This window comes from Acanthochromis polyacanthus, chromosome 16 (assembly GCF_021347895.1).
Source record: "Acanthochromis polyacanthus isolate Apoly-LR-REF ecotype Palm Island chromosome 16, KAUST_Apoly_ChrSc, whole genome shotgun sequence".
Classification (NCBI taxonomy): domain Eukaryota; kingdom Metazoa; phylum Chordata; class Actinopteri; family Pomacentridae; genus Acanthochromis; species Acanthochromis polyacanthus.
The window spans coordinates 9,955,755-9,983,752 of record NC_067128.1 but is presented as its reverse complement, the minus strand read 5'-3'; the positions used below and the strand labels follow the sequence as shown (position 1 = coordinate 9,983,752).

At 38.9% G+C, this 27,998-nt stretch overlaps 2 protein-coding genes across 3 annotated transcripts; both read right to left on the bottom strand.

Moving 5' to 3' along the window:
• Positions 1-37: 37 nt before the first annotated feature.
• si:dkey-177p2.18 (phospholipase B1, membrane-associated) lies at positions 38-11,830 on the bottom strand. 2 transcript variants are annotated; one of them, XM_022190451.2, is made up of 16 exons: positions 11,407-11,830; positions 11,076-11,140; positions 9,084-9,174; positions 8,906-8,964; positions 8,538-8,605; positions 7,677-7,720; positions 7,457-7,577; positions 7,227-7,278; positions 7,049-7,129; positions 6,914-6,979; positions 6,733-6,824; positions 5,500-5,581; positions 3,695-3,796; positions 3,469-3,564; positions 3,142-3,213; positions 38-1,681 (listed from the first exon to the last, which is right to left on the bottom strand). In XM_022190451.2, exons 1-16 carry the CDS (start codon positions 11,828-11,830, stop codon positions 1,559-1,561), a joined length of 1,638 nt encoding a protein of 545 aa, XP_022046143.2. In that variant the 3' UTR covers positions 38-1,558. The 2 variants fall into 2 exon arrangements, with proteins under 2 accessions (XP_022046143.2, XP_051816832.1); XM_051960872.1 differs by having other exon boundaries at positions 6,914-7,129.
• sel1l (SEL1L adaptor subunit of ERAD E3 ubiquitin ligase) lies at positions 11,670-27,996 on the bottom strand. The gene is made up of 21 exons (XM_022190450.2): positions 27,429-27,996; positions 26,524-26,561; positions 25,426-25,621; positions 24,261-24,428; positions 22,038-22,143; positions 21,404-21,566; positions 20,663-20,716; positions 20,302-20,361; positions 20,123-20,204; positions 19,880-20,034; positions 19,034-19,090; positions 18,880-18,948; positions 17,649-17,726; positions 17,483-17,545; positions 17,033-17,120; positions 16,764-16,912; positions 15,872-16,037; positions 15,702-15,776; positions 14,675-14,847; positions 14,436-14,564; positions 11,670-13,588 (listed from the first exon to the last, which is right to left on the bottom strand). Exons 1-21 carry the CDS (start codon positions 27,514-27,516, stop codon positions 13,322-13,324), a joined length of 2,424 nt encoding a protein of 807 aa, XP_022046142.1. The 5' UTR covers positions 27,517-27,996; the 3' UTR covers positions 11,670-13,321.
• Positions 27,997-27,998: the final 2 nt, after the last annotated feature.

Here is a 27,998-nt window from a genome sequence, read left to right as displayed (position 1 = left end):
CTAATTTTATATTTGACAGAAAAGCATTTACAGGAGATATTTTCTGCACCTTTACTTTTCACACTGAGTACATTTTACACAATTATGTTTAAAGAAACCACCTGACAGCTTATAAAACTATAATTAATAGGTAAATGGCCAACTTTTTTGATAATCATTTCGTGTCAAAAAAAATTATGATTCTGGTTTTACAAATATGAAGATCTGCTGCTTTTCCTTTTAATCATTTTAATAACTTGAGTGCATTTAAAATATTTTAGAGGTTTGTCCTGTTGGTTGGACAAAAAGTTTTGATAGTATATCTCACTATTTACATTTTTTAAACAAATGACACAATCATTTGATTGATCAGCAGATTGATCCAGAATGAAAATGGTCTTTAGTTGCAGTTAACAGTTCAAGTTCAACCAACTTCACCAATAAAATCCTGCTTTTACATGAATACATTATGTCATACTATTATATCTAACAGTATAACATTCACAAGGGACTTTTTTTCTACACTAACTAGTTTTACTTTTAACACTTGAAGTCCATTTTTCTGATTGCCTCAACATACTTTTACTTAAAGGCATTAGAGGAGATTTAATTTCCTACGACTTTGAACGTAGCATGCGCATGCACACATACAACCTCTCCCTCACCCCTCTCTAACCTCCCCCCTCTTAACATTTACGAAGAAACGCCCCCCTCCAGAAACTTGCGTAGCACTCGTGAAGTTGTCTTTTACGGCTGGGTCCCCCTGGATCTTTATCTGCCATTATGTAAAAAAAGATGAGCAAAACAAGTCGCCAGCTAACTACGAAGCTATACCAAAGCAACACATACACAAAACACGTAAGTCCAAGGCGTACGTAATCTACGTAACTAGGCCTGAGCCGGAAGATTTTTGATTGACAGGAAAGGGAGCAAACCAAACGCCTCGGTCCGAGCGCGTTGATTCGCTGATGTTTTTCAGGTCCTGCCTTGTCCACAGTTATTTTTTTTAAAAACCATACATACAAGTCCACTAAAGGTCAGTATATTCATTTTATGTGAATCAGACAAATTAAACAAAAAAAAAACCATCTTCCATAATGCCTTTAAGTCGGACTGCTCCTATTTCTACAGCCTACTTTAAATTAGTAGTTTTACTTGAGTAAAGGGACCTGAATAGTTCCTCAGGCTACACAAGAAAACACTGGTGGTTGAACAAACATCCACTGAGCTTGGGCAAAGTGTGAGTACTTTAATATTTTATGTATGAATGTATAAATGTGATCTTCATCCTCGGCTAATTACAACAAGTGCAGTTTGCATAAAGCAGCAGAGTTGCATTAAAAATACATTCGGTGTTTGCCATTAGCCTGAATCCCTGGAACACAAAGGATCGTCTCGTTGCTGCCAGTGTGGAGGGAAACGTAATTAAATCCCAGAAGATAAATATGAAACTTTCTGCTAAAGTGCAGCAGCCATGTTGTCACTGTCACTTTAACTGCAGTCAGTTCCTCCATGTTGGGGTCTCAGACAGTCAAAGTTGCAGAGTAGGTCTTAGTTTTCGTATCACCTGCTGTAAAAGCTACATGAATCCAAGATGAGCAAAACCCACGATGAGCAGCAGGAAGATGGTTTGAGAGTCGGACTGAGGTTTAGGCTGCTTGGATTTGGCCGCAATCGGTCGGGTGAAGATGTACGGATGTTCCTGCAGAAGAAACAGATGCAGGTAATGAGCGATTATCATAAAAGACACGTCATTTATGCACCACTGCACAACATTTTCATGTAGTTTGATTTTAAAATCTTCAGACAGCTCCATCTGTTAAAGAAAAACATGTTAAAGAGCCCATATTCTGCACATTTACAGGTTTATATTAGGATTTTAAAGGTATATTAGAATATGTTTACATGCTTTAATACTGTTGTTGGTTTCTGTAACAGATTCTTTTTTCCATAGATGAGGTGTTAACCCATCGCACAACCCCCAACCTGGAGGGCCAGAGGAGCATTAATTTCGGAGGATCCCTACTCCTAGATGGATTGTCTACCACGACTGACAAGCTCGATCTAACCGCTTTGAATGCTCTTAGTCTGGTCTCTACCCTTCGATCTGGCTGGCATTGGTGTCCCTACCAGGAGACGAATCTCCCGTCAGCATAGCTCTCTGGGTCACAGAGACACGCAAGCCCCCTAACCATGACAAGGTTGCACTTGCTAGGGCATGTATGGCTCTGAAACGTGGAGGGTCATCAACAGAAGCTCCAAAAGGATCCAGACCTTCATCACAAGTGTCTCCGGCAGATCCTCAACGTCAAGTGGTTCGACAGAGTGTCAAACACCGACCTGTGGACGAGGGCCAACCAAGAGCCTATGGCTGTCCAGATCAGGAGGAGAAAGTGGCGATGGGTCGGCCACACGCTGAGGAAGGAACCTGCAAATGTCACCAGGCAGGCACTTGAATGGAACCCTCAAGGCAAGAGGAAGCGTGGGCGCCCAAAGCAGACATAGAGACGAACCGTCATTGAGGAGCTGAAGACCATCGGCCTGTCTTGGGAGGAAGCCAAGAGGAAAGCCAGAGACTGGGGGAAGTGGAGAGCTACTGTTGAGGCCCTATGCTCCATTAGGAGTGAAGAGGAAGTACAAGTACATGCTTTAATGTTGAAAAAGCACGTTACTTTTGTTATTTCATACACTGCAGCAGCATTTCTGCTCAAATGCTCCATTTTAGCTTCTGCCTCGGACATTAACTTGAATCCTAGAGTGTAGCTTTAACATGCAGTTTTACATACATGACAGTCAACCACATACGTGTGGTCACATTAGTGAAAAAATGTTGCATGACTTAAAACAACATAGAGCAAATTCAGTCATTTGAACAAAGCCCATATTCTCCACATTCACGGGTCATATTTATATTTTTTGTGCATTAGAATTTCGTTACCATGCTTGAAGATAATTGAAGAAAACGAAGAGCCAAAAAGGAATCAAAGGGGCTCTTTAATAGAATATAACAGTATTTTATATTTTGCAGCTGTGGACTTCTATTTAAGTAGAATTTTCCATATTTGGAATGGGGTATTTTTACTTTGCTATACTGGTTTTCATACTAAAATAAAGGATTTGACCATTTCTTGATCTTCATAAAAATAAGTAAAACTGTTTTACCATCGGTGGACAGATGAGTCCGATGGGATCAGAGAAACTGTTCACAATCATCTTCCCTCCTTCAGGCTGAAACTGAGACACACAGAAATGAAGAAATATTCATTGTTTTTGCTGTTAAGTGAAATTAGACTAAGTGAATTAAAAAAAGTCACTTCTAGCAGGTAGAACTGGAATAATACTACCATTTTACACCTTTTTCTATCCTATTAGTCATTACATTTCATTCTTTTGTGAGTCAGATGTCACCTTTTGCACAATAACACCCTGTGACTCACCCGTTAGCCTTTAATATGCTGTGGCTTTAACTTTTATGCCCTCATTGCTCACCATGTTGTTCCAGAGGCCCTTGGCCAGCTCCTCGTGGCCCTTCATGGTGAAGTGGAAGCAGTCGTGAGTGAAGAAGGTCATATCGATCTTCCCGTTCTGCTCAGAGACACAAAACACAATCACCGGTGGAATGTGTTAGTCAGTAGAATCTCAGCCTTGAGTCTCCAGCTCCCACAGCAGGGATCCTCATGATTCACGCTGGTTTCCTCTGTAGTAGATAAATTACCTGGAGCCGAGGAGGGTCGGCATGTTTCAGAAAAGGCTGAAGGACGACGGCGAAGTTGTCCCTGAAGAAGCGGTCGCTGTGCAGCAGCTGCTCCAGACGTTTCTGTGGAGGAAAATAACTTCATTTGACAATTTTCTGATTTGTAACAACAACAAAAATACAAATTTCACTGAGAAACTTGAATGAATTTAGTGTCAGAAGTAGAAGAGCATCGAGGAAACCTTTGAGGTCAAAATGGAGCCTCAAGGAAGCCTTCAAAAAGACACCTCAGGGATGTTTTGTAGAGTTTAAGGTTCCATTTCAAACTAATTCCTCTTCTTTCTATTGATATTATCATTTTTAACCCAAAACATCGTAAAAAAAATAGTTTTTTTTAAATATTTGAGCAAATGGTCCATTTACACACACATCTGTCAGCAGAAACTCAGACAAAATAACAATTTAACCCAAATATACAAAACCATTCTTATTTACTTTCATCTAGTGGTTCCAGTATTATTTCCTCAATTCTTGTGATTTTAAGTCCTTCATTTATAGCATTTTTCCGTGAAGCCCTCAGTGCTGCATGTCATTTAAAGGTGCTGTGTATAAAAACTTCTGATTGACTGATTGGTGGATGAAACTTTCATTTAGTAACACCTCTAATACTGCTGCTAAAAAGAGTAACACTTAAAATAATTTCTTACTGTGTTTTTGTTATTTTGAGTGATGAAAATAATAAGTTATTTCCGAAAATATCGGCCACCTGATATTGGCATAAAAATGTAATATCAGTCAATATCGTTTTTGTTTTTTTTTGCCTATCTTGAAAACCGATAAAATAATGCCTGGATTTCACCGGCATGTACCGGCGCACAAATGATGACATCATCAAACTAACCCGCCCGGCCAGCAGGCAGATGGGTCCCCCCTATTTGAGCCGGGTTCTGCTCGAGGTTTCTTCCCTGTTAAAAGGGTGTTTTTCCTTGCCACTGTCGCCTTTGGGCTTGCTCTGGGGGTCAGGCATATGGGTTCTGTAAAGCGTCTTGAGACGATTTGACTGTAATTGACGCTATATAAATAAAATTGAATTGAATTGAATTGAATCAAACTGCGTTGTGAAACGTATAAACAAGTGTGAGTGCAGGAACAAGCTTGCTGTGTCTGACTAACAATACGTCTGAGGTTTGGAATTATAAATGAGTTAAACAGCCCACATATATCTGTATCGGCAGCAGTATCGCTTGATATCAGAATCGGAAATTGAGAGTTGGACAATATCAGCATATCGGCAAAAAAGCCAATATCAAACATTCCTACTTATTGTACATTAGTCCAAAATAAAAGCACTAAATTCTCTCAGTCTTCCTATTTTACATTATACACATGTGCAAATACTGCAATGCAAAGTAAGTTTTAAAAATTAAATGAGTAAAATAAAGTGTAAATGCAGGTGTAAAGTATGACACAAAAAAAACGGTTTCTCCAGCAACACATTCCCTGAATTGAGCTGTTAAAGGTTCCTCGAGGAACCTTTCAAGTAAGCAGGGACTGATGGTGAGACATTAGCCAGAAGCAGGCGTCAAAAATGTTCCTGTAATTACTCTCACTGCCAGAAGGGGGAGACAAAAGTTCTGCCCTGCTGGTTTAAATGCAGCAATACCAGCCCAAGAAAATACACATTATATACAATATGTAGTGTTGACGTAAAGAATATGTTTTTGGAGATAAAAGAGAGTTTTCATCTTGCAGAATACATGACAATGCAACACCTTAAAGAACCGTCTTCCATTATAATTAAAATACACACACAAAAAAAGCAGCACCTGGAACTCCAGATTAACCTCCACCAGTTCCCTCAGTTCAGGAGATCTGGGTACCGGCTCAATGAGGCACGAACAGAAGGACCTGAATCAGAGCAGGTAAAAAAGAAAGAAGGGTTAAAAAAAAACAAGGTTTGAAGCATTAACCACAGTCCAGTTACAGGATTCTCATCACATTGTCACACTTAAGCTATGGAGGCGAAGAAAACAATATGGTTACTGAAATTTGTGCTGTCATTTAGTAAGAAAAATGTGACAAAAACATTTTTAAACCTTTTTTGTGCAATATATAAAATGTCCTATCAGAAATCCAGTAAACAGTATTTTTTTTTAAATACTTAAACGACATTTCTGTTGATTTAACCTAATTTTCAGTGCATGTGTACTGGAGTTTTTTTAAGCTAAAGTTTTACATTGGGTCATTCCACCTTAATTCACCGAATGCTGCTCACCTGACCATCTTCATTTTGACAGATTTTCATTCAAAGTGTTGAATTTTGATCATGTTGTTGATCATGTGTAAAATCTCGGTTCAGAGGTAACATTAGCTTTTGAGTTAAATATCCTTAAAGAAGGTGATGTTTTTGCATCCTTTTCTTTGCACCAATATGTGTGCCATAACTGGGGAAATAATGTAGCAGGAGTCCTGAAAGTTTGCAGGTTCACTAATATATACATCTGCTCTTTAATGGTACAACCCTGCTTTGATAGAACAACACAAACCAGTTATATGATGGTGCAAATTTGATCAAAAAACATCAGTGTTTCTGTCTACTCTGATATTCCACCAACTATAAAACCTTAATTTTTGACCATAAGAGTCAGTTTTTTCCCCCTGTGTTTGGCATCAATAGAAACTTTAAAAATGTAACATATGGTGCCAGTGAGAAGTATATTTTATGAGAAAAAAAATTGTTTTTTGCATTTTTGGCCAGTACTTGAGCATGCATACTGTCCCAACTGGAAGAGTTATATAATACTGTTACTACGATAAAAGAAAAATCATTGTTTTCCAACTCATAGTGCTTCAGAGGGTTTTATGAAACATGATAAGCAGTAATCATTTAATGTTCAATTAGATTCATTTAATGCATGTAAAACTGGTGAACTGAGGTACAATGACCCAACTGCAACCAAGCTCATACTCATATTTTGGGTATAAAAACTGTGAAAACAACAATCAAAGTATATTTTTGAGTCTATTTTAAATGTTAATGTTGTGAAAAAGTGTGCCACCTTTGGAGTAAACACCCCGGTGTTGGCTTCTGGACCTCCCTCAGAGTCTGCATGGGCAGAATCTGAACCACATTGACGATCATACGAGGAACCTGAAGCACAAAATTCAAATTCACGTTGCAGCGAAATTCTGAATCCTCGCTGTGAGCAAATAATAAATCTGAAAATTCTCCTACTTTACCTCGTTCATGAGCATTTCCAGAGAGACAGTCATGTAGTGAATGAAGTTATCCACCGAGAAAAGAGCCTGGAAAGAACAGAAAGATTCATCAGAGGAAAGTAAACAGGCGACATTCTGCAGAAACAGAAGACAAACCTTGTCTTTGCAGTAATCACAGATGTCGTTCATGCCCATGAGGATCGTCAGAAGCTTCCAGTCCTCCTCAAAGTTCAGACCCTGCAGGAAAACGCAAGTTTGATCCACAAAAACTCGTCTCTGTTCACTCCGCCATCACCGAGTTGCGAGATTTCAGAGAAAGTGAAGCTTCTTGTACCTCGTAAGCTCTCAGAGTGTCAATGAGATGTCTCGTCTGTCCGGGCAAGTTGCTGGAAAACAAAGAACAACGCCTTTCTGCTCAACATTTCTGCACCAGAGTTCAGTTTTGTCAGCAGAAAGGAAGCCGCCCGAAGCCTAAACGGAGCTCAGCTGCATCAAACTGAAGGCGTTTAACTCAAGATGCATCTGAATTTAAACAATTTCACTGCAAACATGTCGAGGTCTTACAAGGTGTTGTGTCCGGTAACGGCCAGGTTAAAGCCCGTCTCACTGATATGAGCCTGCATCCCGTGAACCGTCTTCCCAGGAGCAGCGCCGAGCACGTTGGGATTGAATAACTTTATAAGATCTAAAACAGACAAAAAGATATGACTAAGGACAAAATATTGGTCTATGTATGAAATAATAGCATTCAGAAATATCTGGGATATCACCAGCGACATCTTACTTGCCAAAGTAATGACATCTTGAAAAGTACCGTAACCTCCGATGCTGCGAGTAGAGAAAAATCAATGTTAGTACCTTTATGTTCATTTAAATTTAAGGTCCAAGGTGATATTTATAAAAATAATAATTTCATTATTTGTTGTCTATTATTTCTTAATAAATATCCTTGAGGTGCAATTTGTCCAACAGTCAGCAAATTACCACACTCTCTAAAAGCACAAAATAGACATTAAATAAATAAACATATAAACAAATTAATAAGTAAGTAGAAAAAAAGATGGACAAAATAAAATGTCAACCACAAAATAAAATAAAATTAAAAAAGATTATAAAATAGATCAAAAGAATAAAATCATCAGACGTTATTTAGTAGTGAGTCTAGTTTTTTTTTTTTATATCAACTTTACTTTTGCACATTTTGTCATGTAAGGACGCATGAATTTTCCTCAGGATCAATGAAACATATTTATGCATCGATCTCTCTAACTGAACATTTGTACGAATTAACACGAGTGAAAAGTGCTAAAAAAAATGACATTTTATCAGTTTTGCTAATCACTGTGGTAAAATGGCTCCCTGTTAGACTTCCAGTTGATTTGAAATTCCAGAGCTCACTTCACTTCTCTTGTTGCTAAATAGATCTGAGTTATCGACCTGCATTGTGGCCTTTAGATGACTGAGAAGTGCAGATGGAGTCCTGCTGGTTATTTCCAGCCCACGGTTTGTAGAATCACACAGTAGAGCATCTCTGTCTGATGAACTACAAAACACTCTTTCTCTTTGCTGAAGCTTCTTGAACTCTGTGACAACAGTGCCACAAATCTAAATTATTATCTGGTTTCACAACATTCCTCTGTCGTACCTCCAGGACACGTGGCGAAACTCGATGGGAATCCCGAGGACAGTGGTGGCGTTCGCACCGATGGCTGTCTGACAAGAAGAGCACAGCGTTTGAGCATTCAACACCTTACATTTTACTTTCACACTTCAGAGACTTGTTGCATTGCAAAAAAAGCACAAAAAAAGAGACCGGTGATGGTGACTAAGGTGGCTGCACTAAAGCTGCTGCAACATTCAGTGACCGTGACTTTAATTTTCCATCCTTGTCTACGCGTTTAGCTCATTTCACCTTCTTCTCAGCAGGACTTAGCAACAATGCAAAATGAATGAATGAATCTTCAAACTGCAGAATTTTTTGATGTTTAGATATTCTGCAGAAACAACACCTACTGTCAGAGAATCCCCCAAAGCAGCGATGACTTTGATATCAGCCGCCTTCACAAACTCCACTGGACCACAAGGTGAAAGCAAAGACACAGAGAGAGAAAAGAAAAAGAAGAGGAGATCGATTGAATCCAGCTGAGTTTGTGCACAGCAGATGGATTTTTGAGGTTTTTGGGTGACAGACCTGAAGACGGGACAGAAGGAGAAGGACTCATGTCCGGACACAGAAACTCTGGATGCTTAAAGCTCACTGGTCGAGTTTTCTCTGGAAACTCCTGAATTAATAATAAGGAAAAAAAGCGTCAATGTCAGATCAAAACAAACTAAATTCATTATTTTTTTTTGTTTTGATTCAAAGCCCTGAAGGAACCGATAAGATTTAGTTTATGCCTTTATTTGTTGCCTTTGGTATCTTGTTCAAGGTCTCATTTACAATTTAGCCAAATAAGAAAGTATCACATGCAGGTAAAAAAAATAAAAAACTTGAAATTATTAAAAAGCAAAGCAAATTAATAAAACCCTTAAGGACAATTAAAGCAGTTAAAATTTAAAAACTGGAGGCAAAACAGGACAAAATTAAAAACCTAAATTACCTTAAAGGAATAAAAATGAATTAATCATTAGCTTTTCCTGAAGGTTATTACAGATTGCAGGTGTTTTTTGAGTAAAATTGGACTTCCAAAGCTCATTAAAAAAAACCTGCAGTGCAATCATTCAGTTTAACGTGTTTGACAACATTAATTATCTTAAACCTCTAAACTAACAAGCTGATTTGACAATCAGATTTTCTTTTTTGTAAAAGCTGTCAAAATTACACCATTTATTGGATCCAAAAATGGTAAAAACTGAAAACACTGTTGGAATTTCAACTTTCTTGATAAAAATCATGTGTCAAATGTATTGTCTGTGAGGAAAAGAATGACCAAATATAAGCTTGAAATTGTAATATTTGGTGAAAAACATCACAAAACGACAAAAACAAGACACAAAATAATGAAACCTCACATAAAATGATAAAAACAATACATGAAACAGCAAGATTAAAACACGTAAGAACCACAAAAAGATGTAAAATGACAAAAAAAATGACCACGAAATGACATAAAATGTCCAAAATAAATAATCCTCCTGTGAAAACTCTTGTTTCTAAGCAAATAAGTTATTGGAAGATACATTCAGCATGGTGATCATCTTTCTACAGCTAATGAGCAGAGTAAAGGGAAAACTTTTGTAGAGGCTGGAAACATGGCAATAGCTAAATATTATAACACAAAACCACAAAAGCTTGACACAAAATGAAGAAAATCCGACATTAAATGACAAAAACAAGACACAAATCAGCAAAAAGAAGACAAAACAACCACAAAAACATGTAAAATGACTTAACTGAGACAAAAACACAATAAAATGAGCAATACGAGACACAAAATGACCACAAATGATGTTAAATGTCCAAAATTTAATGAAAAAAACATTAATCATCCTTTGAAAACCCTTGGTTCTAAGCAGATACACTGTTGGAAGATACATTCAGCATGGTGAAACATCTGTCTAGTTCCAAATATTTAAATGTATATAGTATGTAAAGCCACCTCCCCCCCCCCCAGTACGTTTAACACATGTGGGCACTTGGACAAGTTTTTTTTTATGTGTTTAGTTTTTACATAATTTTTCAGTTCTCTCTCCTTCTTCATGGTTGTTCTGTTTCCATAAAGGTGCAAGGCTTTATATCGCAGTGAAAAATGAGCCCACAGTGAGGAAAAATGTGACAGGAGCAAATAAAAAAAGAAATTCTTGGAATTTCGAGAGTTAAAAGGCAACAGTACAGTGATATTCAATGCTGGAAAGGACACTACAGGCCTCAGAAATAAATAAAACCTCATGTGTCAGCATCTAAAGACTTCAGAGCCGCCAGCTGATGCATGCATGCATCAAACATCTCCATAATTCAACACGGACAGAACTCTGCTGGTTTGCTTTCTGTCTTTAGCCTGATAGCTGTGCTTGTTCTGCACATACTCAGGATGCCTGCAGGTCCATGTGGCGGCGGAGCGTCACGGCAACCTGCCTCTTAATCTTACAGGTAAGTTAACTATTGATACATATTCTCAATATTGTGCCATAAGCTTAAACTCAAAGTTGACAATGACACTGGATTCATGACATATTTTTGTACCTTATTGAGCGCCTCCTTGCTGTAGTGTCGTATCCCCTCCTCATATTCCCACCACCAGTCGCTGCCTTTAACAGAAGAAGCATCCTTTTTAAAATCATCATCTTTAATCGGTTGAATAAAATTTCTTTTTACCACTTGGCACACAATACAAGCCCTCAGCCGTAGTTTACTTTGCTCCAGGTGGGAGCGTGTTGCTCTATTAAAAGGTCATTCGGTTTCAATTTCACAATATCACATGAAGCACAAACACTCGGGGCCTGTTTCAGCGCCGGCCGGAACAATAAATACAGGCTCACGTGTGATCTGCCCTCCTGCTTGTTCCAGCACTTACCTTTGACAGAGCGGGACGCGAGCACACACGTTGCCACGGCGATCCAAAGCCACCCCATAGTAGTGCGCATGGAACCGGTCAATGGGTCACCCCTACAGACTGCACAATGGGATGCTCGGTTTTTTACAGCTCTGCGGGTTTGTGTCGCCCACCCTGAGCGTCTGAGTGACAACCCGCAGCTCCAATGAAAAGCTGCTGCATAGTAACACAAAAAATAACCACAACACGCAGCTTTAACACGCAAGTATACAAATAAACACCCCTTAAATATCCATATAGCATTTATTAATTTCTTTATAAACTCGTATCGATGGTAAAAATGCTTCAACAATCTTGACCAGTGTTTCATTTTTTCTTTTTTTTTTGGACCAAATGTGAGTTTTTGGGGGATTAAGCGCAGGAAAGTCATCCTACAAATAAACATGTCCTGTTTGACACTTCATGCAGATGTACTGGCAGATACACTCTCGACTATTCTTACAACAAACACATATTGTGGAACCGAACAAATGGGGGTTGAGTGTGGCAAAAAGGAAAAAAAAAAAAAAAAAGTACTCTGGATGAATACTGTGCGGCCGAGCCATGGCTTCGTTTGCTTTCCCCGTTTCAGGGCTCAGATTTGTGGCCATCTGAGCTGAAAACTGAAGGCAGATCTCCAGCGTTTTGGTGGTGAGGGGGAGGAAATTCTCACAACAGCTGAAGTTGTGTAACACAAAAAAAACCCTTATCCACACGCCGTCTAATGTAGAAACAATCCAGTGTGAGGTGCTGCTATCTTTAAAGCCGCTCCATTCAGCGAAGTATCGAACTAGAAATTAAAAAAAAGTGCACACTGATGTACAGTGCAGCTTCAAAACCGACTCTCCTCCGCTTTTCTTTCACCACACTGTCAATTTTCTTGCTCACTTGCTCTTTACAATGAATTTTAAAAGCATATGATCGCTGCTTTTACCATTTTCACACCATACAAGACGGATATGGGATTCTGTTACAGCTCAGTTTTACCCAACTTGTTAGAAACGAGGGGTCAACTGATTATCAGATGAGCATTTTTCCAATTTCATGTATGTTTTTACTGACGTCAGTTCAAGTAAATCGGTTTAAAATGCGCTACTTTGGCTCTAATGCAGCCACAAAGATGAAAAAAAAAAACAAAGATATGTCAACAAAATTTTGCGTTATTCTTAATTTTGACACCAAAATGATCATTTTCACTCCAAATATCAGTTCTCACTGCCCCTTACTACTAATAATTTGTTTCGGTCGACCCCTTTTAAGGAACAAAAACAAACATCGACTTGCTTTTCTGGTGTCTTGCTCTGAAAACGATGACAGAACATGGCTTCAGTATATTTTAGCACTGCTGAACTAAACAAATGGATGCAAAAAAAATGCAAAGCAAAAATGAAAATTTGTTCACTCGTTAATGAAAAAAAAGGTGCCTAAACTGAAGAAAAGGAAAAAAAAAAATCAGAGAAAACATGCAGAATCATGACTTCTAGAAAATTAAATTACTTTCGTTCACATTTTCCTGCTTTTTTTCCTAAATACTGCACAAAATTAAGGATTGAAGCAGCCCGACTGAGGGAGAAAATAAAACAGAAAGGGGGAGAGTGAGAAGAAACTAAAGCACATATCAGATTCCATCTTGCTAATGAGTCAAACTGCCTTTTGATCTGGCAGACTATTTCCATGGAGAGGACATGGGGGCTTCTGGAAGTATCCTGAGTCACAGACTAACAAGTCCGAAGCCTGTTTTATCCTCTCAACACTGTTCTGTAGTGTTAACACCCCCGCCGCCGAGTTTCCAGCACATTTCAGATGGAGGAAGAAGACCGAGCAGTTCGGCAGTCGGTCGAGTCTATCTGAGCATGTGGAGAGGGTTTCAGCCTCTCGTCTGTCCTCTCCTGCTCCCTCACTGCTGCTCTTCCTCCTCCGGAGCCCGGCCCGGTGCCGGGGTTTCGTCCCGGGGTTCTGCCGGGGCTGGCGGCTGCTCCTGAGGAGGTCGTGGAGGAGGCGCCGGGGCCGGGGCGGGAGGGCGAGGTGGCACTATGATTTGATGTTGGCGCTGGCGGTAGGCGATGACGGTGCCGAGCAGCAGGGCGATGACTGTCATGAGGTAGAGGTCCCACTCTGGGCCCAGGAGCTGGTCCAGGTCCACCTGAGAGATCAGCTCCTTCAGCTGACGGAAACCACAAAACATAACAGGAATATGAGTAGGGATGTCCCATATTGTCCAACTCTGAATTTCCGATTCCGATATCAATCGATACCGATATTTGTGGGCTATTTAAGTAATTTTAGGGAACATCACATATCTCATGCTGTGGAATTAACACATCATGAATAAATTACTGTGATGCCCCAGTGGACGCATTCTTAAATGCTACAAGACTTTCTAAATGTAAACGTCTGTGCACAAAAAGAAAACTACTTCAACTAAACAACAGTTCTCACTCCTCCTCCCTCCCTCTGTGAGCAGGTAAATGCCACCGAAATCGATGCATTATTTTACTGGTTTTCATGATAGGCCAAAAAAAACCCCAATAATGATATTGACCAATATTACATTTTTATGCCAATATCGGGCCGATAATTTCAGACATCCCTACATATCAGTTTGCTTTTTAATGAAGCAGATTTTTACACGTGTTTTGATCATGAAAATGCTGATTTTTTTAAAATATATTTTAAATTTGACACGTAGAATAAAGTGATTTTGATAAAATATCATGATTTTAGGCTTAGATTTGGTTATTTTTCTCCAACAAAATCGCACATACTACATGATTCCTCCAAAGACAATCAAAAAGTACAACTTTTACTTCTGTATTTACAGTTTCTGTGGGATAGATGGCGTGATTTTTCTTTCTCAAAAGTGAAGTTGGGGGTTTAGAGAGTTCAACTCTCAATTGTTATCATATTGGTGCCTGCTTGAATCTCCCAGAAATGTCTATATTCACTTCAATAACTATTTCAAAGCCAAATTGTCAGAGGTCCAGCTGGAGAACTTAGCAAGAAGCACTTACATTAAGATCCTGCAGGTACTGCAGAGTGTAAATCAGGCCCAGCTTGCAGAGCGCCAAGAAAACTGGCACCTGGGCATCGGGACTGGCTTCAGCCGCCATGTCATAGAAACGCTTGGCTAAATGTATGTCCTGCAGGAAACAAAAGGGAAAATTCTCTTATAATCAACTACAGTCATAAATGAAAGTGCAGATAAGTCAAATGTTGATGTTTAAGTGTTAAAGTGATAGTCGGCACTTGCCTGCTTGATGCCGAGGCCTTTCTCGTGCATGTAGCCCAGGTTGAACATGGCCTGGGCGCTGTGCTGCTGCTCTGACGCCAGTCTGTAGTGGATCACAGCTGTCTCATAGTCCACATCTGTCCCGTAGCCGTAGAAGTGGTAGTCCCCGAGCTTTATCCTCGCCACGGTGTAACCTTAGAAGGACAATCCCACACACAGTATAACTCTCTGCAAACATTTGGTGTTGCATTAGCAGAGTCGTAAAGGACTTTTGGAATGCCCTCTGATACATTTTGCATTACCTCACAGTGCTTTGCATTCCCTCTGATTGATAGAGGAAGGCTGACCTGTATTAAAATGCTGCATTATGCAGTGAAGTGGACTGCAGCTGAGTCTCTGAGCCGTGGCTGCTCAGGCATTACTCTGTAACCTTGCAGTGGCGCTAATTCAGCAGCTCCCTGGCTGACTGCTGTATCTGTGATTGGGACTGTTGCCATGGCTTTGGTAGTTAAGGTTGACACATTTGTCTAAAGGGTGTAACACCACCTACATGCAGCAGTGTGTGAGCGGCCTGCTGACTATTCCTGATCTCTGATTAATCCCCCTGCGAGGCACAATGATGCTTTCTTGGTGAACACAGTCAGAATCATCGATGGTGTCACAGATTGGACCACAAACGCAGCCGGAGTCTTAGTATTTACCGTATCCATACCCACAGCTTCAGCCAACACCGCCAGGCAGAGCAGCTGCAGCTAAGCAGTGAGTAATACGTGTCACATCATCTCTGATTTGTGTAGCATCTGCAGAGCATTTAAAACTGGCAGCACATTAGAAGAGCACACCAACTGTTCATATGGATGGGGGGAGGGGAGGGTCTGCAGGTTTCAGCAGCCAAATATACTTTACTTTTATTATAGGCTCTTTTTTGGGGGATTTTATGGCTTGTGCAGTTGTAGATTCACAAGTGGGATGTTTGTCATCTTATGTTACTTTTTTCTCATGAAATGAATAAAGAAAAGAGTGTATATATACACGTATCTAGACCGACCTTGAGCTGCAGCTCTCGTCCAGTGCAGCAAAGCTCGAGGATACGTCTCATTCTCGCTGAAGATCTTTGCACCTTCTAGCATAAAAACAACACAAATATTTACATTTCTCTACTGCAGGTGGTACAAATAAACTTCCTTCCAGAACGACTGAGTGTTAAGTTGTCCTTACTCTGGTCCAGAACGAAGGCCACGTTGCTCTGAGCCACCTCGTATCCCTGTTCGGCCAGCAGCAGATACTGAATCAGAGCGGCGTCCATCTCGCCTTCCTTAAAGCTGCTGTACGCAGTCATCAGACGCTCCGACCAGCGACCGCGTTCACACACATTCTTAAAAAGCTGCAAACGAGATTCAGACACTCAATTAAGTGATTATATCAAAGGATCAAACAATACCAATTATTGGAGATCAAGAAAAGTTGATAACTGATATTTGGAAACAATAAACATTAAATGTAATGTTTTAACTGCATGTGATAATAGATAATCTCTCATTCCTAACAAGTCTTCTTTATTAATACGGATTATTATAACTGAATGTGTAAAATAGAAACAGGAGTGCTTAAATTAGGACGCTCTCAACTGAGATTAATCACTTTGTCTCTTCTTTATTTTCACAGTCTTTCTCTGCTCTATCATTTTTATTGGCCACAAAGGTTCATATTTTATAGCATCATTAATCACAGTTTGCCTTCTAACTTAGTCACTAGCCGTTAGCATAGCATTAGCCACTGCGAGAGAAGCTAATTTCCTGGTTTGAGCTCGTGGTTCTTGTTCAGTTTCTTCTGAGACCACAGAGTGACAACAGACAGAGAGGCTGCATCAGAAATGGAGCAGAGCATTTAATCCATCAATAATCAGCTAATTTAAATACCAATAATCGGACAAACGGCAAATATCGGCCAGGCTGATAAATATTCTATCCCTAATTCTAACCACTTCTAAGGTCTGTTAACTGCATCACAAGACCTATAGAAGGTGACTAGGATAAAGATCACTGTGTACTCAAACGTCTCGTTGTTTCACTAAAAATTCACTAGAAATATGAGCTTCATGTTGGCTTACCTCCACTGCAGTGTGGCAGGAGCGCATCACTCCGGTACCGGTAGCGTGCATCTGGGCCAGGTTGTAGAAGGCCAGGATGTGACCGGACTGTGAGGCCAGGTTGAAGAATTTCAGCGCCTGTTTGTAGTCACGCTTCACTCCGATGCCATCTGGGGAATAAGAGGAAGAAATACAGAAATGTTAACATGCGAAGAAGGTAAAGATACAGAGATATAAAGCACACACTTCATTTCACAGGTGAGTAAACACACTAAGCCCTCCACACTCACTGTAATACATGGTGCCCAGCTGCAGCTGTCCGTCCACCCAGCCCTGCTCTGCTGCCTTCTGGAAGTATTTCAGAGCCAGCTCGTAGTTCTGAAGATGGAAAATACATTTTCAAAAGGCTGCACACGTATAAAATGCAAAAAAGCTTCATACAGCAAACTACTTTGATTTTACTCCATTTCATTTAAACTTCTAGCCTCAAAATCTGAGATAGCAACAGAAACAGAGCCAAATAAATGTATGAGAAATAAATGAAAGAAAACGTTTTATTTCATTTACTTTATTTATTTATCTAGCTTATTTTATCACATCTGGTGTTACCTCGTCTCACTGTGTCCTTTAATGATAAGTTTTACTATTTCAGTCGACCAAGATTTCTTTTGTTCAGCTACAGCCTCGATAATTTAAAAAAAAGAAAAAAAAGTGTGTAATAAGTATAAAAGGTTTCTTACGACTGGGACGCCTCTTCCATACCGGTAGGCCATGCCCAGGCCGCTCTGTCCCACTGGATTACCCTGAACAAACAACGAAAAACGAGTACCACGTGTTAACACACATAATATTAACATAACAGTAAGAGAATTATGTAAATTAACCAGCTCAGCTTCAGCTACATACCAAGTCTGAAGCCTTCTTGAAGTACTGCAGCGCCGTCTCATTGTTCTGAGGCAGAAACTCGCTGCCTTCTGAATACATCTGAGGCACAGAAGGTCACATAAGAATGAAAAACCTTCAGCTAACTCCTCAAATATAATAAACACGCTCCGCTTAAAACATCCCCCGCCTTATATATAGTGCCTCTAAGTGCAAGAAATAATAATATATACTGGACGATACACCTACAAAATGATACATCTTCACTGCAATAAAACAATCAGGTCAAGGTCATACACCAAAAAAGGCAGATCTACATTATGCACAGGTGGCATTGGTGCAATATGCATGAAATCCTTCAGGTAGTTTCTGACATATGCTCCAGAAACAGAATCAAAAAATATTTGAAGTGCCTCACAATGACCTTGAAAATCAGGTCAAGGTCATGCACCCCAAAAGGCACATCTATACTATATAGAGATGGCCTGGGTGCAATATGAATGAAATCCCTCAAGTAGTTTCTGAGATATGCTCCGGAAACGAAATGTGGACGTACGTACGTACGGACATACGGACGGACGTGCCCACTCCAATATCCCCCTCCGTGCCTACGGCCGGCGGGGGATAAAAAGGCTGCAGCGCTCTCTTTGGAAGAATTCATGGAAAGCCATGATTTTTTTTGTTTAATCTTCAGACACTCATTCATATTCAACTAGGCAGAAAAGCTAATTAATTTAAATGTGTGTTTTTTTAATCATTTCTAAATTTAGAGGTCCTCAGTGACAGAATTCAGTGAATGAGGAGCTGAAATCTCCTCTGGCAGCTTTTACATTAAACAGATTTCTTACTAGTTCATAAATTTTATGGTGTGATGCTTCCGCTGGCAGCATATTTTATTTTTTCTGGGTTTATTTGTTAATTTAGGGGTTGTTTGTATCATATAATTGTGTTGTAATAAAATCCTTTTTTTTATTTTCTCAAGAGGAGGTCTGTGAATCTCTGGCGCTGAAATTCCTATATTATATACATTTTATTTTTTTCTTCTTTTTGTGCAAATAACACTTAAACTATTTCATATTCAATTTAGATATTTTCTCTGCTCTCCAACTAAACTACTGTGTCTCCTGAATACATATTCATAACGGGAACACAAAGAAAACTGCACTCTTTTGTAGGGAAAGACACTCGGCGAGCTGCTTGGGGGAAAGAAAACATGACAAAAAAAAAAGAAGTAAATCATCCACATCTCACTCACCTTGCCGAGGAAAGCCATGGCATTTGTGTTCCCTGCATTTGCAGCCTGGGTGAAGTAGTCATATGCCCTCTGTTGGACGACAGAAATACATCAGTTGGAGCAAAACTACCTAAAAAAAAATACAGTGAGTGAAAACAATTTGAAGAAATGTTACCTGGTGGTTCTGTTCGACTCCACGTCCTCCATGCAGGTGCAGCTGACCCAGTCCCACCTGTCGGGGGAAACAGAGGACCAGTTCACATCAAAATGACTGTTTTAATCATGGCCTAAAATGAAAACTACAACAAGCTTTCAGATTAAGATTTCACATCCAAACAATAACAGACTCTGCAGCTATGTAAATGTGACCAGGCTGGAAAAATCTGCATGTAAAGTCAAAAATCTGTTTATCATACAGAGCTTTAAATTCAAGCTGTGTTCCCTTCAAGGGTTTTTGCTGCATATATGAATGTTTAGTGGCTTTTAAAGAGGATTTATTCAGCACCACAATGACAAGACTTAAGAATGGAAAGATACATTCATTTTAAATTCACATAAGCGTTTTTTCCTTAACAAATTTTCCCATTTGGAGTTTCATTTATTCAAGCAGAATAAACATATTTACGTATTAATTGATCAATAACAACAGAAAAACTGTCAGATTTCTGACAAACACGGTAAAGCAGACTCTTTACTTTCACTATATGTGGATTGACAGCTGATAAATACATCAAGCAGATAGAAAACAGAAAAACTGCTGCACACACATCATACCTGAAAACAAAATGCTGTGTGGAATCAATGCACTTGACTATACTAAGCAGATTTAGAGCAACCACATTTTACAAAAGGCAGTCCAGGGAGATTTATTTCTATACAGATATCTACAATTATTTATGTTCTATATTAAAGCTTGTCCATCCTCCTGATTCCAAAATATCTGTGGAAAGTGGAAACATATCAGCTCCTAATACTAAAATGTAAACAGGTAGGAGAAAAAATTCACGGCTGTTGGTTTTACCTGAGCTTGAACGTCTCCCTTCTCAGCTAGAAACTGGTAGTACTGGATGAGATCTTCCTCCAACATCCCGCTGGCAGAACCCGGGTTCTCCACCTCATCCAGCAGCCTGATCCTCTGCACCGCTGAGCCTCCTGTCAGGGAAACATCGCTGGCCACTGGAGGCGGGAAAAGAGGGAAAAGAGGGTTAGAATGTGGGGGAAAAAAAGCAAATATAAGAATATAATATTACCAAACTGGACTTACCGTGATTAGACACCAGTCTGTAATGCGTCAGCGCTGACTCACAGCTTTGGGGAACTCCAACACCTCCCCAGTATCTGTAGCCCTACAAACACAATAAAATGTCATTTTTAATATTTATTTTATACCTGAAGAAATAACATGAGGGCACCATTGCTTTAAGGACAAATAAATCAACTCACCAGAATCATATGAGCCACCAGGTTTCCACCCAGAGCACTGAAAGTGTAGTAAACCAAAGCCTGGAAAACACAGAACGTAGAGATTATGTGACAGATAAACAACATTACATGTAATTTATAGAGACACAGAACAGAAAACAAACCTAACAGAACCTGAACATTGGGATGTATCTTTCTTTGATATTTGTGTTGCATTTTCCCTTTTAAAAAAGATTTTATGTGCATATTTATTCATTTTAAAGGCTCTTTAATATTTCTGTTTGAAAGTTTATATGAGTTTTGTCTTTTACACTTTTTAAAACCTCAAAATACATGAATTCACTGTAAAACTTTTTGTTTCTACTGTGAGTAAAAAAAGTACCTTTGCTTGACTCGAGTTAACTCCCAGTCCTGCTGCATACAGAAATCCAAGAGCCTGTAGAGAAATAAAAAAGCACAAACTGAAGTCAGCTTTTACCGAAACTCTGAGCTACATGGAGGTAGAGGCCTTTAAAAAAATACAGCCAAAAAATAAACAAATAAACAGAAGATGCAGATATAAAAATAAAAAGAAAAGAAAAATCTGATAAACTTCGCTACAAACATATTACGGATGCAAATGTATGCGATATTAAACCATTAATGTATAAATATAAAGCAAAGACAAACAGCTGCAAGAAGAATAAAGTTAAAACCCAAACTGTATTAGAGTATAGTAGTATTATAACTATAACTAGTGATAAATATGGTGGACAAAATGTGCCTGCAATCCAGAAATTCTACAAAATTTGCCTCAAGTAGCATTTTTCTACAATGCAGCAGAAAATATGATTGATTTCCTGCAAAAGAAACTATTTTTTGTTAGAATTTAGACACAAATTTGATTACATGATATTTAAAATAGACCTTTTATCAATCAAAATTCAAAGATATTTTTAATCTGTCAATATTTTCACTGTTTTCAGTAGAAATTACCCACTTATTATAATCAACATTATTGACTCTGGAGAAATAAGTACACGGTTATTGAAGCAACTCAGCAAAGCATACCAGAATAATCTAAATAGCCAAAAAGATGGCAGCTCAAAATCAACTTCAGGACTTCTTTTATTCACGTCTTTACCATCTGAGCTTTCGGCGAGCCCTCGATGGCGAGCTTCTCGAACATCTCCTTGGCCTTGGTGATGTTTTGGTTCATGTAGTCTCCGAACAGCATCGCGTACGCCACCTTCTCCATGGCCTTCTGGTGGCCTTTCACCGCCACTTTCAGCAGCTTCTCGTACAATCTAAGAGAGAAACCGGTTGAATAAGCAGAGATGAAAGATTAAAATGAATTCAAACAGGACTGTGGCATCTACAGCAAATAAGGAGCAAATAAATGTGATTGCTAGCTGGTTATAAAGCACAAATAAAACCAAAACCACATTAGAAACTGTCTGCAAGGTAAAGAAGAAGATTTGGGTGAGATAAGATGAATGTTTATGCCAGAGGTTTGAGAGGGGCAAGTTTTAGCTTAAAAAGAAACAAGACATGCTTTTTTCCGTTTGTGTGATCTTGTGGAGCAAAGATCTGCCACCATCTTCACTTGAATTCCATTTTTCTGAGATAAAACAGCCACTTAGGTTCCACGTTTTTGCATTTCAAGGCTCGAGGCTAATTCTCAAGGCTACATCAGCAAATCCAAAACATTTTTTACAGGCACCTTTTCTCCGAGACTGGAGATCAAAACCAGGTTGACAACAAAGGAAAAGACTCACTCTTTTTTCTGAGCCTTCCTGGTGGTGGTGTTGAGCATTCGTAGGATGGTTTGATACTGTTCCTCGGTCTCTTCAGCCTGCAGCCGCTGCTGCGCCTGATCCTCGGCTGGTACAAAGAGAGGAGATGCCAATAAGAACATTTAGAGGAAATAAAGGGTTTCAAAATGTTGGCAGCGGTGAGCAGAAAACTAATTATGGAAATGAAACCGAGATGTGCTCTCAGGCTGCATCTGTTTCAGTCGCTGCTCAGTTTTTACAGAGATTTTTATTAAGAAGAGGAAACAATAATCTATCTGGTTAGGAAATGATTTATCGACCCTCTGATAATTCTGTTTCTATTTCTGAACCTCTAATGTGCTGGCTGAGGCTCTTGCTGCAGTGCAGAAACCAAAAATACTGTCCCACCTCCTTTACTGCCTTTTATTAGCATTACTTAAACACAGCACACCTGTAAGATAAGCGGTTTAAAAATGATTTTGTACACTCCAGCCTCTAGATGTCCCAGACAAGTTGAATCGCTGTCTGATCCACCAGGACATAAGTTTGGAATTTAGGTTTTTTTGGTAGCAAATCACTAAAACTATGCAACAAAATTAGCATCTATTCATTCTGGAGTTGGTGTTGTTGATGCTCAGATGTTCTCTTGGCTGCAATTTCATTTGTTTTTGGTCTTACTGTTTGATCTTTAACACGCAGCTTCATTTTAAACAAGATGACACGGTCATCAATATCCCCCACCACATGTGATGTCTATGAGTCTATATCCAAAATAGTGATCAAGGGCCATAACTCTGTTAAATATTATCGCACAGGTCTCATTTTCGAACTTGATCAAGGTGTCCATGGTGTGAAGTTACACACAAAATTTCGTAATCCTAGCTGTAATAGTTTCCGAGAAAAGCTGTCCCCTTCATCTCAGACAGACGGACGGACAGACAGAGGCAAAACCTATATCCCCCTTTGCCACTTCGTGGAGGCAGGGGATAAAAAGACTATTTAACCTCGAAAAGTGCTGCAGGTGATGTGTTTACATCGGCCCCAAAATATTAACTGAAGCTAAACAGAAGGTAGCAGATCATTGTATGTTAACCAGCTTCACTTCACTAAGCCTCGCTGCTACATCTTTAGTTGTACATTTTAGTTTTACAAGTAATGCCTTAGTTAGAAAACGGCGTGTCGACAAGCTGGCTTCTTACTGCTAACTTTTAGCCTTGTTAATCCTCATTTTTTAAAAGATGCCTGGGCTCGATGCTTCATTACGAGACCTGGAAAAAAGCTACAATGATCAATTTTACACCTTTGTTGGCCCTTAAGGTGCCTGCACAGTTTGTTTGCTTTTGGAATTAGAAAGCATCGTGATGCTTTTAACTTTCTGACAGTCCTTGATCAAATTGTCTCAAGCAAAAAAAAAAAGACCAAATCTAAGCTTTAAGGTTAGATATTTCATCCAAAGCATTGTATCTTAAATGTCTAATTTAAAAGCTCCATAAAAATACATAATTTGCACCAGATTCTGTAAAAAGAAAAAAATTCTGTGCTCCTTGGTGTAACTTTTAAGCCACTAGTGACTCAGCTGTGACCAATGTGAAAAAATTCTGCTTTCTGGCTGAACTGCAGGCAATGTTTACACACCAGAGAGAGGAGACAAGCATGGAAACAAACCGAAACTGTCAGTAGTAAAATTCCACTTATTTTTCAGTCTTGGCAACATCTGCCGGCACATCTTGATACCAGTTCATTTTTGTGAAACAATCAAAGAAATTTAACTTTGATTTTATAATTTATGATATTCTAAATTACAAAATCAAACTACACAGAAGACAGTCCTAAATCCTCTCTCCTTCGAGTCATGGTTGTGCTGTTTCCACAGATATATTGCAGTGAAACATACAGTGAGGAAAAATGAGGCTCACAAACTACCTAGGGTACAGAGAGTTAACAAGTGGACAACAAAATCATAACATTTATCACTTTTTTTTTTGCATTTTTATGTGAAATTTTAACCAAGTTTTCTACAAATTAACAATTTCTGTATCATTATTAGGCAGATAAATGAGATTTCTGCATAAAATACACAGTTAGATCCCATACTTGTAGTCTTGAGCTACAAACAGAATGTTACATTTATCATTATTTTGGCGTTAAATTTTAGTACACTTATGTTTGTCACATTTTCTTTGGGAAAAGTGTAAAGAAATAGCAAGGACTGAGGAGAAATCTTACTCTCGCAGAAGCCCCACTTCTTATCCTGGTCATAGTCGTAGGTTGTGGCGCACCAAAGTCGTCCGTCCCCCCGTCCGTCAGTGGTACAGTCCAGGTACTGTTTACCCTGGAAGAGGAAGGGCAAGAAGCAGGGCTCTCCATGGGCTGTTCCTCCGTTTACTATAGGAACTGCAAGAAATAAACAAAATAAAAACATAGAATTAACATAGATAATTACATGTAAAGTGTCTTTGAGTGTTCTAAAAAGCGCTATTCAAATAAAATGTATCATTATTATCATCATTATTATGATTATTATAGTCAACAGCACCAAAGCTATGTTGTGTCTGCATGTAAACTGTGATTTTATTTTCTTTGCAAGTTCATTTTAATCATTGTCAATCTTCATACAGGCTCAGTATTACTCTTGTGCACAGAGCCAGAAGGAAAATTACAAACAATCCTGCAGTAATATGATGTAACCGCATGCAAGAGGAGACACAGGTGCAAGACGCTGCTAATTTCTCAGGGGGTTTCACCGTTTATCCAATCTGGCAGCGAAACCACAGACAGTTTCACGCTCAGAGTCAGCAAAACTTAAAAAAAAAAAAACACAGGTTAACGTGTCAGGACTGAACAAAGCTCATACAAGGCAAGAGGAGAAAGTCCTCATTCTTTAAAGACAAGGTGAAAATCTCAGCCAGACAGCTACAGCTCAGAGGGCTGCTACGGCTGTTGTTTGTAAAAAAGTTCCCACGCTTTTAAGTTCCAGCCGAGATGTCCTTGGAATGTATTGCTGAAATTTCCAGCCACGTAACACACTGAAATCTTGCAGTATTCACTTCCAGAACTCGTGAGGACCTCAACTTTTTAGATTTTCTGACACCAGACATTCAAATCATTTTAAGCTAGTTTGCCTCAACTCAAATTTTCACTTTTCATATGTAACAATCAGACAACCCTGGATTTAAATGTCAGCAGAAACACCGCACTAAAAGGTCAGCCTGTTACAAATGACAGAAATGACACCATCTTGCAAAACAAACTCCAGAAATAAACTAAATTTCCAACATTTAATACTTCAAAATCAACTATAAGACACACTTAAGGGCTTCAATTACCGGACAGATTACGTGCTCCTATGACTCTTTTTCCTGGATGTGTTGTATGTAAAATCAAATCTTACCTTCTTTAGGTTTCTCTTCGACAGGAGGAGGCTGGTCAGGAAGGTCCTCCTTTTCTTCTCCCTCCAGTTCTTCAGCAGGTGATTGCTTTTCCTCATCTGACTGAGAAACTTCATGTCTGGAGGTCACTGAAGCAGATGCAGCGATTTCGGTCGCCAGACGAACATCTTCGTCCTCAGAGTCTGGATCGTGGTAGGACTGGAGGAAGAAACAGGAAGTTATTGTAAAAGGGCAGCTGGAAGCGGGAACCCACAGATTATATTAGAATAAGTTGAATATATTTGCATAAGCAGGGTTTTTCTTGCATAGAGAAGCTTTAGGCGCCCTCCTTGAAAGGAACAGAGGAGAATCCCCACAGACAAAATAAGAAACGAGAATAAAAACAGCAATTCAAATTTTTAGCAAGTCTTGCTCACTGAGGTTTAATTTACTTGTACATAACAGACATTTATGTTTATCAAATAGTCAAAAATAAATGGAAAATTCAGAGATTTCTGCCATTGCCATTACTTAGCAGATCAAACACAGAGACTGTAATCCTTAGTCACCCCCAATAGCCTATTCTGAAACTGGAAAAACACTATAAGGCAAAAGCCAATGGTATCTAGCTTACGATACTTCAGTGATTTACCAGATTTGTAAAATTAACAGTGATTTCTATCGTTTGAAAACCTTACAACACTGTTACCTGCTCACTTTATACTTAGTCTCATGAAAGAAAAACTTCGATGGAAATGACACAGTACCTAAGGAAAGGTACTGTCTGTAATTCAAAACAGAGGAATATCTGTGGGAGCGGGTCAGAGTATCTGATGAATATAGATTGGGCTTTTATATTGACAGTTTAAAGTGTCATTAAGTAGTTTCTCCTAAAGTGCACCAAAGCATCTGGTCAACACAGAGGTAATTTTTAAAACAGACTTTAGGCAAAAGATTGGATGTACTTATAATAATCTATCCCTGCTGCAGTGTCGACGCATCATTTAAGCAGATAAAACTCTAAACTGGCACACAGGGTGAAACAATCAACTTTTGCCTGAGCTGATGGAGTGCATCAATCCACCTTCCTCAGAGTTTGAAATTAATACTAAATATCTCACCTTTAACTGTGCTCCGTCATTCCGGTGCTGCTCTTCATCTGAAAAGTAATAATAGCGAAGCGTTGTTATGTTGACAAAGACAAAGCTGAACAGAAACAGCTGCTTGCTTCAGTTTAACAAGTTGCTCCTAGTGCAGCTATTCGTCAGTGATACAACGACAACATTTTAACTTATTAGACTGCACTTTATTTTTGCGGCTCTTTATTTCCCCGTCTTCTCTTTACAGTGCAATAAATTTCCACGCTATGATTAAATTTCCTTGCGAATAACAAAATAACAGATTCAAGAATAAGCTATTAACGACAACAATAAACTAGTAAATAAAATCTTTAAAGAGCCAGACTGAAGGTAGGGAGGCCAACAATGATCATACTATTAATTGTATTAATATTACTACTATAAATAATAATAATAATAATAATAAATAAATAAATAAATAAAATTGAAATCCAGACTATAAAGTTGGTCCTATGCTTGCTTTTGAAAACAGACAAACAAATAAATAAAATAATTCAAACCTAAAAAAAATCTCAATAAATAAATAATAATAAATAAAATGTAAAAACCCAGATAGTCAGATAAATGAATAAAATTGGTAAAAAATAAATAACAACATAAACAGTAGTCATATCAATAATAGTAAAATCAATTAAAAGCAATGCTAACACGGTAGGTTATAAGTCTAACTCTTAAAAATATGACAAATAATCAAACAAATCAAACTGAAGAAAATATAAAAATAAAAACAGTAGTGGTAATATTAATAAATAAATAAAAATCTATTGAAAGTCCGGCTAATTAGGTAGGTCTTGAGTTTGCTTTTCAAAATATCTCCACTCTGTGTTGCCCTCAGGTCTTCAGGAAGGCTGTTATAGACAGGAAGGACTGTTTCATTTCATACTCACCAGCTGTTGATCCTTTAATGAAGACTATGAGGAGGATGGTGAGAAAACAAAACGTCCTTCTCGTCTTCAAACACCTTTTATAACCCATTGTTGTTATTGTTGCTGTTGACAAGCTAACAGTGTGCTAGCTGCAGCTGCTACTACTCCTCCTGCCGCCAAACATCCAGTTCAAGAGGAGACACACTGTGATGAGCAGCAGAAATAAACCCACACAGACACGATGAACGGAACCTAATTCTCTTTGGACACCAACTCGGTTAATTTTAGCTTCTGTGGCTGTCAGACAAGCTAACAAATTCCAATGCAAAGCTAAGCTAGCAGAGGGCTGAAATGACGTACAGCTAACAAGCTAGTTTTGCACACAAAAGACGCAGCAGGCGGCGCAATGTTTGCCCGAGACGCAGCTCATCGGCTTTAAAAAAAACAGTTACCGATTGCACAAAACACCCACGTTTAAAGACGAGCTGCAAAAGCCTTCATTTATATCAGCCACATACTACTTAACGCAGCTACCCATGTTAAGCCCTTACTACTGAGCGACACTTCCTGTTCTCGGAATGCGACCAATCA

What these genes read in the sequence shown, in the direction of transcription:
- sel1l (XM_022190450.2), bottom strand. Translation starts at nt 27,516, where the DNA reads ATGGGTTATAAAAGGTGTTTGAAGACGAGAAGGACGTTTTGTTTTCTC. An exon ending in CGAAGAGAAACCTAAAGAAG is followed by an intron (nt 24,429 to 25,425) that starts GTAAGATTTGAT and finishes TATTTCTTGCAG; the next exon opens with TTCCTATAGTAAACGGAGGA. An exon ending in AGGGAGACGTTCAAGCTCAG is followed by an intron (nt 19,091 to 19,879) that starts GTAAAACCAACA and finishes TTCCCCCGACAG; the next exon opens with GTGGGACTGGGTCAGCTGCA.
- si:dkey-177p2.18 (XM_051960872.1), bottom strand. Translation starts at nt 11,830, where the DNA reads ATGTTTATTTGTAGGATGACTTTCCTGCGCTTAATCCCCCAAAAACTC. An exon ending in AGATGTCATTACTTTGGCAA is followed by an intron (nt 7,578 to 7,676) that starts GTAAGATGTCGC and finishes TGTCTGTTTTAG; the next exon opens with ATCTTATAAAGTTATTCAAT. An exon ending in CCGGGGTGTTTACTCCAAAG is followed by an intron (nt 5,582 to 6,732) that starts GTGGCACACTTT and finishes GCTCTGATTCAG; the next exon opens with GTCCTTCTGTTCGTGCCTCA.